Source organism: Sphaerodactylus townsendi, linkage group LG04 (genome assembly GCF_021028975.2).
Source record: "Sphaerodactylus townsendi isolate TG3544 linkage group LG04, MPM_Stown_v2.3, whole genome shotgun sequence".
In the NCBI taxonomy this organism is placed as follows: Eukaryota; Metazoa; Chordata; class Lepidosauria; order Squamata; family Sphaerodactylidae; genus Sphaerodactylus; species Sphaerodactylus townsendi.
The window spans coordinates 46,435,408-46,449,955 of NC_059428.1; the positions used below are offsets into that span (position 1 = coordinate 46,435,408).

Here is a 14,548-nt window from a genome sequence, read left to right on the forward strand (position 1 = left end):
AGAATCTGGCAGAAGAGACAATCTGCAGAGAGCAGGTTTGGTTGTACAAAGCCAAAGAGATATGTTGTGCAAAGCATTTCACTGTTTCTTATTTGATGCAGAAAACTGCATGCATTTTGATAAACAGATGCCTTCAAGACTAGGCTTATGGCTTTGTCATGGTGAGCATTCCTCAGGGAAAAGAGCACGATCACTATATTTGTGTGAGAAGACGAGAGAGTCTCAAAGCAGCTTACAAATCCTTCCTCTCTCCACTTGTGGAGTAGGTGGGGCTACCAAAATTCTCAGAGAACTGTGACTAGCTCGAGGTCAACCATCAGGCTTCATATGTAGGAGCATGGAAACAAATGCAGTTCAACAAATAAGAGTCTGCCACTCGTGAGAAGGAGGAGTGGAGAATCAAACCCAGTTCTCCAGATAAGTGTCCACAGCTCTTAACCTCTATACCATGCTAAGAACTTTGCTGCTGGACCATGCCCTTCCCTCCCTGCTCCCCAGCTTCTGTCCTGCCCAGATCCTGGGGAGAGTAGAAGCCACTGCCAGCCTCCAGAGACGTGCTTTTAAAAGCACCAAAGCTGGGGGTGGGGCTTGGGGTGGGGTCACACTCCTCCCTCCAAGGGATGGGGCTTGGGGGATAGGGCCCCTTCCCCAAGGCCTGCCTTCCCTCCACACTCCCCGGCCTGGGGAAAGCAGAAGTCACTGCCAGCCTCCAGATATGTGCTTTTAAAAGTTCAGAGCCTGGGGGTGGGGCTTGGGCAGGGCCATGCCCAAGCCTCTCCCTCTTGTGGGTGGGGCCATGCCTGAGCCCCACCCCCAGCCTCCATGCTTTTAAAAGCACGTCTCTGGAGGCTGGTAGTGGCTTCTGCTCTCCCCAGGCTCTGGGGAGGGCAGAGGCTGGGCTGTGGGGGTGGGAGATCCCCCTCCCCCCACAGGTCCCTAGAGGCCAGTTCCAGGGTCTGGGAAGGGCAGAAGCTGGCTCGTCCAAGTTGTTGCTCCCCCTGCCCAAGCTGTCACTCCCATGATGTGGGCAGGGCCAAGGGAGCCCGAAAACTTCCTGCTGCCTCATCATCTTCTCAAAGGCATCTGGTCACATGTGGGGCCAATTTTGTCCCCCCCCCCGTGACCAGATTAGTTGCGCCCTGGGACAGGTGTTACCCCTTGTCCCCGGGCAGATACACCACTGAGTGGTTGGCATATTAGACTAGGATCTGGGAGAACCAGGTTCAAATCCATACTCTGCCATGAAAGATTGCTGGGTGCCCTTGGGCCAGCCACATATACTAACTCAGTCTAATCTACCTCACAGAGTTGTTGTAAGGATAATATAAAAAAGGAGAATGATGTAAGCTTTTTTGGGTTCCCCTGGAGAGAAAAATAGTATATCCATTAAGTAAATAAATATGCAATAATGATTTGCATGTTGTGCCCAGCTCAGCTTTTGGTATGCCAGTGTCAAAGAATTTGAAATACTCTGTTGAGCTCTGCCATGAAGGTCTAGCACCTGGGAATTTGGGGAAATAAATCTTATTCAAACTTCACAATGTTCCTTGAAAAAAAAATCTGTGTTTCCATTCCGTTAAAATTCTCCTTGTCATCTTGTTTGAAAACAGTCTGCAAACCTTTTTGAAACAGCATTGCTTACAGTTGCTCAGATCCATATCCCCCCCTCCCACCATATCTTGGATTTAAAGAAAGATCAACCACAGCTATTTATCCCGAGAGTGTTTTAAACTGCCATCTCCTCAGGCATTATGACAACGGCTGCAGCATAAGAACAGAAGCGCAGCCTGAAAGTCCAGGACTGACAGCAGCGGAAGGGTGCGCAGAGGAGCAGGCTGCAGCAGAGCTCTCTTGCTAGCTATAACAGGGGAGGAGGGCCTCTTTAGTAGCTCTTAGCAACGCCCCTGCTTTGACCCTCCTCATCTGTGAGGAAAATCAAATCAAATCAATACACCCTCCTTCAAATCATGATGCTTCTACAGCAGCAGTACCAAGAGCAGCAGCACATTGCAGCAGCCTTCATCTCGTCTTAAATTTTAACCGACATCTCTTGCTTCGATGGTCCCTGGATTTCCAGACCTAGATCACTGCTGAGAAGAGCGCACTGCATCACTGAAAGGATTTCTTAAGTACTCCTGTATAGTCATTTTTTGTTGTTCTTTAACCCCCATCCCCATTATACTTCTGGGTTTTGCAATGTTAACCTGAAATGTTTACATCTCTTTCTAGCAACTGTAGGAACATCACTTGCAATCTCTGCTAAGCTTTTCATATGATCTTAAAAATATTTGGCACCATGCTGAAAGAAACAACCTTGACTATTTTTTACACTTGCGACATTTTTTGAAAAATTTTTTGGGAGGAAACTTTAGAATCTTTTCCCAGCATTCTTAATAGATGCTGCATGATGTGCTCCTTACAAATTAAATTAAGTGGGTTTTCTTCTTCCTAGAGATGGCCAACAGGGGCCCAAGCTATGGCTTAAGCCGAGAAGTCCAGGAGAAGATTGAACAAAAATATGACCCAGAACTGGAAAGTCGGTTGGTGGACTGGATTATTGCACAGTGTGATGAAAATACAGAGCAGCCCCCTCCTGGAAGGCAACATTTTCAGAAATGGCTAATGGATGGAACAGTAAGTAACATTTGATGTTACAAATGTTTCATATATTAATGTTTGCATACAATAACACTGGGTCCTTAACTTGGCCCATCTTTATTTACACTGAGTGAAGTTAAACAATTAACACAAGTACTGTGCTTCTAAACACATTGCTTGGAAGCAAAGAACATTATCAGTGCAATCCCCAAAAGAGTTATACCTTTCTAAGCCTATTCACTTCAGTAGACACAGAATGATGTATCCTACTTAAGATTGCACACTAAATCACGTTTTTAGAAGCAGGATTGTGTTTTGTTATTGTGAATATAGCAATTCAGTTTTTTAGCCTCGTATGTCTTATGAGGCAGATAACTATTCAAATATCTTAAACTATGATGTATCATGATATGGAGATCTTCACAAGAGCAGTAAGCATCTGCTTGCAGAGACAGATGGATGGATGATTATGTAATATAGTAACTACAGATTACCATTTCTCTGATAATTAGGACAGATTTTTTTTTCAAAAAAACCCAAGCGTTTTAATACCAGGCTTTTCTTCTTTAGAAACCAATTAATGATATTTTGTTTCTCAAAAATATGGGATAAGAAAATTGTACGTGTAGTATACCCCTGATCCAATTTTGGAGAGAACAGCCACTATAATGGCTTTAAATCATAGTTCATCTGTTTGTCAACTAAGTATAGAGATGCAAAGAGTACTCCATTGTGCTTTTTAACAGCAAACTAATTGATAGTAGTTAATTTTGGACTCAGACTAATTATTGCACTCCCACACAACTGTCAATTGTTATGTAACCTTTAGCAAATGATTTGATTTTGTAAGCTCAAGTGCATCCATGCATGTTTTGTCCAGCTGTGGGTATGAAAGCTTGGGCAGAGAGTTTTTAACATACTTGCTGGAATTATTCTCAGTTGTATAAATTCCTATTTTTTAATTATTTTAATTGTTTAATTAAAATTTTACTTACTAGTGGCATCAGAATGCCTGTTTAGCATAAATTAAGTACATACATTGGTCGTCTGTCAACTGGAACTAATTGACTGTTTTCTGCTTTCAATTCTGCTTCTATCTTCAATTTCCCAGCTGCTGTGCAAGTTAATAAACAGTTTACATCCAAGGGGGAAGGAACCCATTCCAAAGATCTCAGAATCAAAGATGGCTTTCAAACAAATGGAGCAAATTTCTCAGTTCTTAAAAGCTGCAGAAATTTATGGAGTAAGAACAACAGATATTTTCCAGACGGTGGATTTATGGGAAGGTACACATCTTTGTATATATGAGCCATCACTGATGTGACAGTTGCATTCTTTGTTTTACGCTACGCAGATGGGTGTTAATCATACATTTCCCCAAGGAGAAAAATCCCTAATGTCATTATCTTTCCCTTTTGTTTGCCTCGCCTCACTGCCCTGTTTTTCTAAGTGATTTGTTATCTTCTGTGAGGTAGTTCTATTTTTTCCAGTACCAAATATAATATTTTGTGCCAATTAAATTAGATTAGATTAGATCAGTTTGACAGGAACAGACAAAAACCTAGAAGTTTTTGTACTGGCATAACCAGCAAAATTGTGATGATATAAAAAGTCTGTTTCCAAGGACTAATGACTTCTCCTGTACTCATGTGGGGCCAATTTGTGCCCATAGTTGGGAAAGGAAAAAAGGGAATCCATGTACCAATGTCTCCATTCCTTCTGGGTGGAGTGCCAACTCTATTTGGCCTTATTCCACCTTTTGGGCCTGCATCATAGTTTGATAGTCATAGGACTTCCTGGTTGGGGAGGATACCCTTGCTCCACTTTGGGCTTTTAAAAGGGGGCTGAGACTTGTGAGGATGTTGTTTTTACACTGCTTTATGTTACAGTTTGCTGTCAAAATGATGCTTTGCCTTGGGTAGGAACCCACCTGCGTCATCCGTCTGTTGCCAGCTATTCCTCCTACACATGCAGCAGATGAACTGTGATGGTGTGCAAGCTGTGCTGAAACTGTAGGGTTCAGCCAATTAGGCCTAGGCGCCTGCTACTGTGCAACATACCAATCAGAAATTTGGACAGTGTGACCTACTTATTTTGCACAGCTGGCTCCCTTATTTCTTCTACCCTTTTGAAAATGGCCACTAAAATGTTATGTCAATGTAAGGGCAAGTGGCCCTGCACAACTAGTGGCTTCCATTCGTGTATTCATTCCAACCCCCTTGTAAAATTGGGTGTTTGTAGAAAACATTTTTGCTAACTCTCTGCCCATGGCCACAGGCCTATTTCTAGCAAAACGTATGGGCAACCATAATTAGATGTTGGAACCTTAGCTTATTTAGACTTTAAACAGTCCTAATGGATTATATGTGTGAAACTGTACTCAAGACAGAGTCTTTTATGCCTGAATCCATGGTTGCCCAGTTTTTACATCTCCAACTAACTTTTCCAGGTCAACCCAAAATCCCAGTGGCTTGCAGATGACTTCCTGGCAACATGTCTGGCTTTATGTAGTGCAATGTATGCTTATGTAGTACTTTACTTTACAATTACCTGTTTTACTATACTATTGCACCATGTGAAGTGAGAATATAACCCAGAACACATCCAATATTCTCTTATGGCTGCACACTGCAAGGTGATATCAATTGTGGTAGGCAAACAGTATTCCAAAAGTTTGTCTATTATTACAGATCTCTTCAATTAGTAACCTACGATAACCTCTGAAAACCACTTGTCTAAAGCATTCACTTCCCCAGCAGATATATGACCAGTTGCCCAATTGCCGTCAATACATTTTATCAAATTGCTTCTCTGCAGTATTTTCAACTAGTCCATGTAGTTCCAAAATAAGAAATATACATTTATGTGTGTGTATTGTGGTATTGATTGAAGCATGTTCCATGAAGGACATCTATCATGCATCCAGAGATACCTGGTAACCCTAAACAGAAGCCAAAATATCCACCCAGGACGTACAAACTTTTAAGATACAGTCAGAGGTGGGATCCAACCAGTTCTCACCACTTCTCTAGAAGTGGTTACTAATTTTTTCTGAGTGCCAAGAAGGGGTTACTAAAGCAACCTCCCTGCCCAATAGTGACTGGAAGTGCATGTGCGGCGACGCCACTGTTTGAATCCCACCACCATCGGAACCTGTTATTAAAATTTTTGGATCCCACCATTGGATACAGGCCTTCTTTCACTATCTCATGGGGTGACCACTTGCAGCAGCTCTATTTCTGGTGTTAGTTAACTCACATTATTTAAATCCAGTTTGTTATAAGCAGTGGTGGGGATTAAAATAATTTAACAACCAGTTCCAGTGGTGGGATTCAAATAATTTAACAACTGGTTGTTTATAAGCACCATTTTAACAACTGGTTCTGCCGAAGTGGTGCGCACCTGCTGAATCCCATCACTGGTGATAAAGGTTAGCAATGTCTATTTGAAAACTGATCACATTATAATTCAGAAACTCATAGCCAAACTGGACATGGTAGGGGAGTCCACATGTTTATTCATTAGTTTATTAATTTCATGTCCTTCCCCTCTAGTCTTTACTATCAGTGCAAACCCAATTAGAATTAACCTTTCTAAGCCCAATGACTTCAATTAACTTGGAAGGGTGTAACTGCTTAAAATTGCTCTGAATGTTTTTTGTTTGAAACATTTTCTACCAGTTTGTCTCCACCACTATGAGTCAAGCTCTATGAAAAATGTCTAAAACAGCAGAGTGCAACTAGTTAAGAGGGGACAGAGATGACGGTTTGTTTTCCTCACCTGTATGTTCCATTTTATGTTAAAAAATAGACAGCAACCCTGCAGTATACCAGACATAAACAGATATCTTCCAGCCACAGGCAATGGTAAAGGCTAAAAATTGTACGTGGCCTTGTTCTACAGTTTAATGAAGTTAACATGCAGTTTAGGTATCAGGAAAAAAATTACATGGGAGATCTCTGATCAGATATCCCAGACAGGGTATACAGGTGTCTCTATGCTAATAGTAGAAGCCTTTGACCCAAAATGGGGGAGCTGGAGTACAGAGTTTTAAAGGAGGACTCAGTGGGCCACTGCGAGTAGCAGAGATCTGGACTAGATGGACTCTGGTCTGATCCAGCTGGCTTGTTCTTATGTTCTTATGTTCTTATGTTTAACATTAAAAAGTATCTGCAAAATGGATTTGGTTTGAGGTCATGACACAAGAAGGGCAATTAAACCCTATATTACATGTATCCTTTCCTGATAGAATTGCCTCCTGGAACTAATAAAAAAAGACTGGTGAAAGTTAGCTACCCTCAATAAGTTCTGGGTAGTGATTTCTATTGAGAAAGTGATGCTGTCAGCTTTGTGACCCTATGTAAACTAGCCTCCCTCATTGTTCAGATTGCCAACTCCAGGAGATGTTGGAGATGGAGTCTAAGGAGGACACAGTTTAAGGAGGGGAAGGACTTCAATTGGTTGTAATGCCATAGAGTCCACCTGCCAAAGTGGCCATTTTCTTCAGGTGAACTGACCTCTGTTGCCTGGAGATCAGTTGTCATTCCAGAAGATTTCCAGCAACCACCTGGAAGTTGGCAACCCTTCTCCTTGTAGCTGCTTCTAATGTTAAAATGTGAGGATGTCCAAGTGAAGATTCTCCTACATGACAATGTTTGATCATTGGGTTTGATCAATGGGGCAGTGGTTCAGTGATAGAGCATCAGCTTCGCAAAGTTTAGTCTCCTGTATTTGCTGTTAAAAGGATCAGGTAGTGAGTGGTATGAAAGGTCTCTGCTTAAGATGTTGGTGATCTGCTGCCAATCAGAGCAGACAATACTACTCTTGGATAGACCAATATTACAACTTAGTGTAAAGCAGCTGTATGGGTGTGATGAAATGCTGAACTGAGGGGAAAATAAATATTTGAGGTATTTTATTTTTCAGTTGGTATTCTTTCTTGTTTGATTTTCTTGTTTGGTTTTCTGCAACATCTTTCATTTTCATCATTTGGATAATCAGCCAGATGGGATGGTCTCTCTGTCTTTAATTTGGTTTCTTGTGGAGGCCTTTCCCGTCCCTTCACCACATGTAGGTTCAAATTACACAATCATTTTAATCCACTGCATGGTGAATTATTTCAAATACCCTGTACTGAATAGATATGAACGTCTTTCAAAAAAGTAGCCACATTAAGGCCCACTTCATGCATGATATTTTTCTCACACAGCACTAATCGCCATGTAAAGGGAAAGCATGTGTGCAGCAGCTGTCTAATCTGTGTACTTGAGTCAGAATAAACACTTGCAGCCCACCACAAAGCAAAAACAAAAACAGGTTCTTACATAGCCAATGCAAACCCTCTTCTTTATTTGTTATCATTTTCTATTTCTAATTTTTGCCCAGTGTTCAGTTTATGCCTATTTTGTGTTTTGAACTGCTGCCAGCTTTTGGGCTTGTTTGATCATTTATATTCATGTCTTGTACAATTCATATGCGTGAGCTGCTCTGCCCCTGGCTGGGAAATGGTGGGGTATTAAATTGAATAAAAATAAAATAAATAAAATAGCCATTTCTGTAAATATTAAATTATGATGGGCACAGAGAAATGAAAGTTCTAGCCAAAGACACTGCCTTAGGAGGTATGAAGCAACCTCTGCTTCCTCACAAAAACAATTTCTGCTTTGCCCTAATGGAGTGGCTGAGGCAGGAGATGAATCAATAATCATCAGAGAAACAAGAATCACTGCTCAAAAACTGCTTCACAGAGGAAACATTTAAGTGCAAAAGAACAAGCATTTTTTAATCATCACAGCAATGAAATTCTATTTTTACGGAATCAGAAATGGAGGATGTTTGATATACCCATTCATCTTCATTTGATCAGGAGTTTTGAGTTGGTGGATTAGAATGAAACAAGCAGCACTGATAACTATTTTCAGCTGTTAGAAATGGTTGTGCTGTGCTGTCAATTATATATGAGAGCTGAGAAAGTAGAATTGGGAATTATTTTTGCCTGTGACTTTGACCAACTAATAAAAGCAGCCCTGAGCCCATCCAACAGAGAAGGGCAGCCTAAAAGTCTAATAAAATAAACATAAATAAATGAACTTTCTAGCTTAGGGCAAAGCCCAGTTTACCTAGCATAAAAATATTTTTATATTAAATCACATGACCTGGAACGTGAAGGCTTTGTCAATTATATGTCATCCATAAAATGTTGAACCGTATCCCCCCCTCCCCGCAGGAAACTAAGGTTTAGCATTTCTAGAGTACTTTTAAACCCATTGAAGAGAAGTATGGCTCTGCTTGGGATTGTACCAATAAGAATATTTTGATTCGGAGCTTGTTGCACTATTGTCAATGTACTTGAAGTATTCTTTCTTCCAACAGAAAACATAGCAACTCTAAGGGGTAGTCTGAAATCAGGAAACCAGCTTCAGGGGAAAAATTATTCTCATTTCTGTGTCACATTTCTTATCTATATTTTCCGCGCCTCGTAGAAGCTGTGTAGCTTATAAGAGTGCTTGTGAATACTAATCAGAGTTCTGGCTCATGCATTGTACCGCCATTAGGAAACCTTGGTTACATCATCAATGTATGTAGAGCCCCAATGGGATAAATTGCTCCCTGGGATCATCTCAGGTTGACAAAACAGGAAAGGGAATAAGACATAAACAATCTCTTCCAATGGTTCCAATCCAAGTCAGGCCTGTGGATTTAAGTTCCTAGCATGGAACCAGGAGCACTTTGACAGACCTTTGGCATTTGTATTGAGGTAGCTAATAAAAATACAATGGTATTTAGGAACAACAGAGGAACAAAGACATAATGAAGAATCTGATAGTATAAATAGGACAAAGGAGCATGCAGTCTTAGAGATCTTGCAGGTAGTGAAAGAATGATGCAGGAGGCAAGAGCAGTTGAGGAACTTTAGCAACAGTCCTTAATGACCCAGGGAACAGGGCTTACTGAAGAGTATAACAGCAAACAGTTGGTGATCATGGACCAGCATGATTTTAATTGACTTATCTCCTTGCCTGCTTTCTCCCTGCAGGTTATGCAGGTTGCTATTGAGCTGTATGAAAGTCTGATAAAGAATAATACTATGCTTCTGTTTTTCGTTTTAACTGGTTGTTGTTTCATAATGTTGAGGCTGTACTTTATTACTTGATGGTTTGAATGGTTTTGATAGTTTTTTTAATTTGTAAATTGTACTATTATTGTCTTATTTTGGAATGTATGAATATATAAGGATTGCTATAGTGCCCTTGGGCTTATTAGCAGGCAGGGAGGGTAAAATGGCTGACTAGAGTCTCCTGGCAAAGGTTAGCACAGCTCCTTGCCTCTATCTGCTTTCACCCACAGCAGTGAAAACAATATGAAATGCAGGCAGGAGGCCTGGCCCTTTAAGGAGCCACATTTGTCTCCAATGCCAACTTTAGGATGGGCCATCCAGCCTACACTTGGCCTTTTGCAGAAGCTGTTCCCCACTATGAGAGGCAGGCAAGTCCTACTGGGCAGATGTGACTACTGAGTTGGCCTTATAAGAGGACAGCAGGAGGAGGGAAGGCTTAGAGGGAGAGCCTAGAGAGAAGGAAGTGGCAGTCAAGGGTTGAGGCCATCTGAAGGCCTGAGGCTAGAGCATGGTGCTGAAGACCATGCTAGCCCAGATCCTCAGTGCAGAGGCCCTCACCCTGCAAAACAAAATATACAATTAGAAAAAAAATACAGTTGGGAACAGGTTTCAGTGGACAGAGCCAAGAGCCATTAGATGTGGCAACCAACTCAGTTTCCCAAATGCCCTGCCACTATCTGTTTTGCCAGCTTCAAGGGCATAACATGACTTCGTAAAAACAGTGGAGTGCTTTGCCAGGTAGAGGTGAGCCAAGCCCCCCCCCCACCCCCGATATTGTGCCTCAGGACACAAGAAATGATGAAGTGAAATACTTTGGGATTAAATTGGCATCCACAGTATGGCTGAATATATAACTGAATAATTTCAAAGTAAATCATGTATTTTTTCTTCATTTGTAGGGAAAGACATGGCGGCTGTGCAAAGAACTTTAATGGCTTTGGGCAGTGAGGCTGTCACAAGGGATGATGGATGTTATAGGGGAGATCCATCCTGGTTTCACAGGTAAGGATCATACCTCACCATTCCCTGATAATAATTTTAGGACACATGTTAAAGATGTTATTTTAAAGAAACTGGTTTCAATCCTTTGACACAGTGTATTTTGGACATTTTGCCAAGAATATTTTCTTTGCGCCTTGATAATTTTTAAAAAATAGACTCTGGCGGATTCTGCACGGATCATAAACAGCGCCTCCAGAACAGCAAAAATGTCATCCTGGGTGCGCTGTTGGCACAGCTGCTGCTTCCCAAGCAAGGCAGTGCTGTGCTTCCCCCCGCCCCCCCGAGCTGCTGTTTTTGTTTTTCAAAAACAGTGGTGTGCGCCTGGTGCCGAGTGAACGGCACCGGGTGGAAGGCACCTTTTTTGGTGCACCACTTCTTTTTTCAATGACCTCCTTTTCCCTGCGTAGCTCCATGGGGATGAGGAGTCATGCCACCTGGCCACCGACCTCCGAGGCATCGCCATGGCCATGGGGGGGGGTGTCCCCTTGTCTCTGCAGAGCTACACAGGGAAGAGGATACTAACCTATGTGTTCATTTATCATTTAAATTACCATGGGAAGTATCACTCCTGAGGACAAATCAGTGTCTGAACTGGGAGAGAATGACTATGACTCTATGAATCAAAGTGAGTTAGCTAGCTACTTTGAGCAGACAGAGTTGCTTTTTTGCCATCAAGTCCCATCTTATGGCAACCCCATAGGGTTTTCTATGCAAGAGATGTTCTGAGGTGGTTTGTCATTACCTACCTCCACATCATGACCCTGGAATTCCTTGGAGGTCTCCCATCCAAATACTAGCCAGGATTATAGCTGAGAGTGTGTAACTAGCCCAGATCACCCAGCAACCTTCTATGGTGCGAATGGGGATTTGAACCTAGGATTCCCAGGTCCAAGTTCAATGCCTAAATGCTACACCACACTAGCTCTCCTAGAGTTACTTGGAGCAATCTATATCTCATGTGAACAGGTGATTCTAAGCAACTGAACAATTTATAATTTTGTTTTTCTCTAAATATTTTCACATGAGTAACACCTTTACAGATGTGGGCATGAATATTTCCTAGGCTTGTCTCAAAGAGCCTTTCAATGAGTGATTCTGCACAGTACATTACCAGCAGGGCTCGACTTGTGTTCGGGTAGTCCGCACAGCCGCAGATTTCGACACAAGTCCGACTCTCCTTCAACCCGCCTGAGCCGGATCTTCTCGATCCCTGCTCGGAGGGAGTACTTTTTGGTGAACTCGTGTCAAGCTCACGCTTGTGCAAACTGTCTGTTGTACTCGACTCGCCCCTCCAGCCAATCGAGTCGTTCCTGTCTTCGCCCAATCAGGGCTTAGTTTCCCTTTAACCAATCACAGTGCGTTTTCGGCCAATGGATGACACACAGAGTCGACCCCACCCACTGAGCTCAGGTAAGGAGAGACGAACTCGGCAATGTGTGGATTAACGGCGAATCGAGCTCAGGTGCCAACTTTTCCTGGCAGCCAATAGAATGCGAAGCAGGAAGAGGCGTCCACAGCTCATCCCGCCCTCTCAGCTCAGCTAAGGAAGAACGAGCTCGGCCGCTGTGTGGAATGACAGTGAGTCGACTTCATGAAGAAAAATTCCAGCAGACGCAAGTCGAACCCTACAAAATGTACTGTGGGGAATCACCCAAAGTATGCATCCTTTGCACTTTAGCTTTTGCACAATAAGGGCAATTTCATTTTAGTGGAGAACAGGAAATGAGAAGGAAGGATCGGTGATAGAACACACATTTTCACGCAAAATCTTTAGGTGCCCACCACCTTTTTTTTGCCAGTCAGGCAAACTGGAGTCTATTGTGGCTGCTGTTTATTAAGGAAAGTGTGCTGGAGATTCAATCATGTTTTTTTCTAGCATCTTGCCTGCTTTGACTGATATTCCACTATGATTTCCACATTTCAAAAGGTTAAGGATTTTTATGACAAGACAAAGTATTTCAAAGGATGAGGAAAATGTTGGAAATTGGAATATGTGACCAGGAACCATTAAATAGTACCAGTCAGCTTTGTGCTTTTGACTCAGAGTAAAGCAATTGCCACTAACCAACAGATGAGCTCCTCTGTAATCCTTTGGATTCAGAGCGATTTCTTTAGGGAGCCTATACATTTCAAAACCTTTCTTTGCAACATGGTACCTAAGAAAGTTTCCCTACCCACACTGACTGAAAATGTGAAAAGATCCAGAGTGCTGTGGCAGGCTTTGGGATCTCTGGACATGAATGGAAAACTGAAAATCTAAATGATGACAGTTTAATGAAACTATTTTCTTTGGCAAAATCCAACAAGCCATTCACATTCATCAAGATTTCTGTATCCAATACAGTTCTTGCATGTGGTGATTTTAAAAGCAGAGCCTCCTACACAATGGGACATTTGGTTATCTGACTGGAATATGCTGTCAGAAAAGAATACAGACCCTGGAATAAATGGAATATTGGTCATTTTTTGTCATAGTTATTTTATTATGCCAAAAGAGCTATTTCTTGAACAATGGTGTTCAGTCTTATACATTCTTGTCTTAATCTGGCAGATCATTTGGGCATCCACTTAAGTGTTTTGCTGGATGCTAGCCAGATTACTTAAGATCTCAGCCACTGGAAAGGCTTTCTATTGATTTAACTATACTAAAAGAGCATTTCTCCCCCCATTTTGTGGGTCTGTCTAATGTATCAACAATAGCATTCCAGGGTGAGCTGGTATTCTGATCGCTTGGATGGGTGGGAACCATTCATGAACGAGATCAGAATGTTATTAAATTGTCTGGGACGTTTTACCAAGAAATAACCAGGAGCACGGAGCTATAAATGATTATGTTAGAGCACAGTACTTATGAATTTGCACAATTCACCAGATCATCATGGTGAGGGAGTAGTACATAACCTATAAAAGATCGGGAATGAAAGAGGTACTTTGCTTTATTTTTATAAGATTTTACTTGCTTGTACAATTTACCTAAGAACTCAAAGCAATGCACAGAGACTTTAAGTAATAATGCACACAATACTTTTACAACCCATTTTTACAGGAAAGCACAGAAAAACCGGCGAGGGTTTTCAGAGGAGCAACTTCGTCAAGGACAGAATGTCATTGGTCTGCAAATGGGAAGCAACAAGGGAGCCTCCCAGTCTGGGATGACAGGATATGGCATGCCAAGACAGATAATATAACTTGGTCTCTTTTAAAACACAGGCACACACCACCAACAACACACTACAGCATGGCCTGGGGAAAAAGTTAGCTTGTTACCGTTCATGCTAAAATCTGCTTCTAAATTTCACTTTTTGAGATATTTGGATATATTTTTTCAGCTGCAACCTTTGGTCTATAATGCTTATCTATGTGTTTGTTGTGTGCCAATTCACACAGCAGGCTGGTGCCACATATTGTTCAGTTTTGAACTATGCAAATACACTGATTTTCTGTATTTATTTGCAATTTGTTATCTTCTGTATTTGTGTGTTATTGGACTTGCTTTTGCCTCCTCAATTATCTTGTTCTTCACTCTAATTATGATATCTGTTCTTCTAAAAATAAATATCAATTAAAAAAACAGCCACAACAGTATGCTTTGTACACAACCTTTGCTGTGCCATGCAAGCATACTCTAAATACTCTGTTCTGTAAGGGAATATTAAATAAGAACACATCTAACAAGACTTCTAAGACGATTTAGTCCTGTACTTGGAATGGTTAATGCTGACCAAGAAGATCCTACTAATTTCTGCTCCTATACATACTCTGAGGATGAATATACAAAGAAGAAATTAATCAATTAATCCCATTACAGTACAGGGCAAATTTAGTATCATC

General features: G+C 41.6%; 1 protein-coding gene across 2 annotated transcripts; it reads left to right on the forward strand.

Annotated features, from left to right (window-relative positions):
- Positions 1-1,804: 1,804 nt before the first annotated feature.
- TAGLN3 (transgelin 3) lies at positions 1,805-14,290 on the forward strand. Of its 2 annotated transcripts, none has more exons than XM_048494730.1 (5): positions 1,805-2,129; positions 2,453-2,634; positions 3,710-3,884; positions 10,615-10,717; positions 13,764-14,290. In XM_048494730.1, exons 2-5 carry the CDS (start codon positions 2,455-2,457, stop codon positions 13,903-13,905), a joined length of 600 nt encoding a protein of 199 aa, XP_048350687.1. In that variant the 5' UTR covers positions 1,805-2,129; positions 2,453-2,454; the 3' UTR covers positions 13,906-14,290. The 2 variants fall into 2 exon arrangements, with proteins under 2 accessions (XP_048350687.1, XP_048350686.1); XM_048494729.1 differs by having other exon boundaries at positions 1,806-2,137.
- Positions 14,291-14,548: the final 258 nt, after the last annotated feature.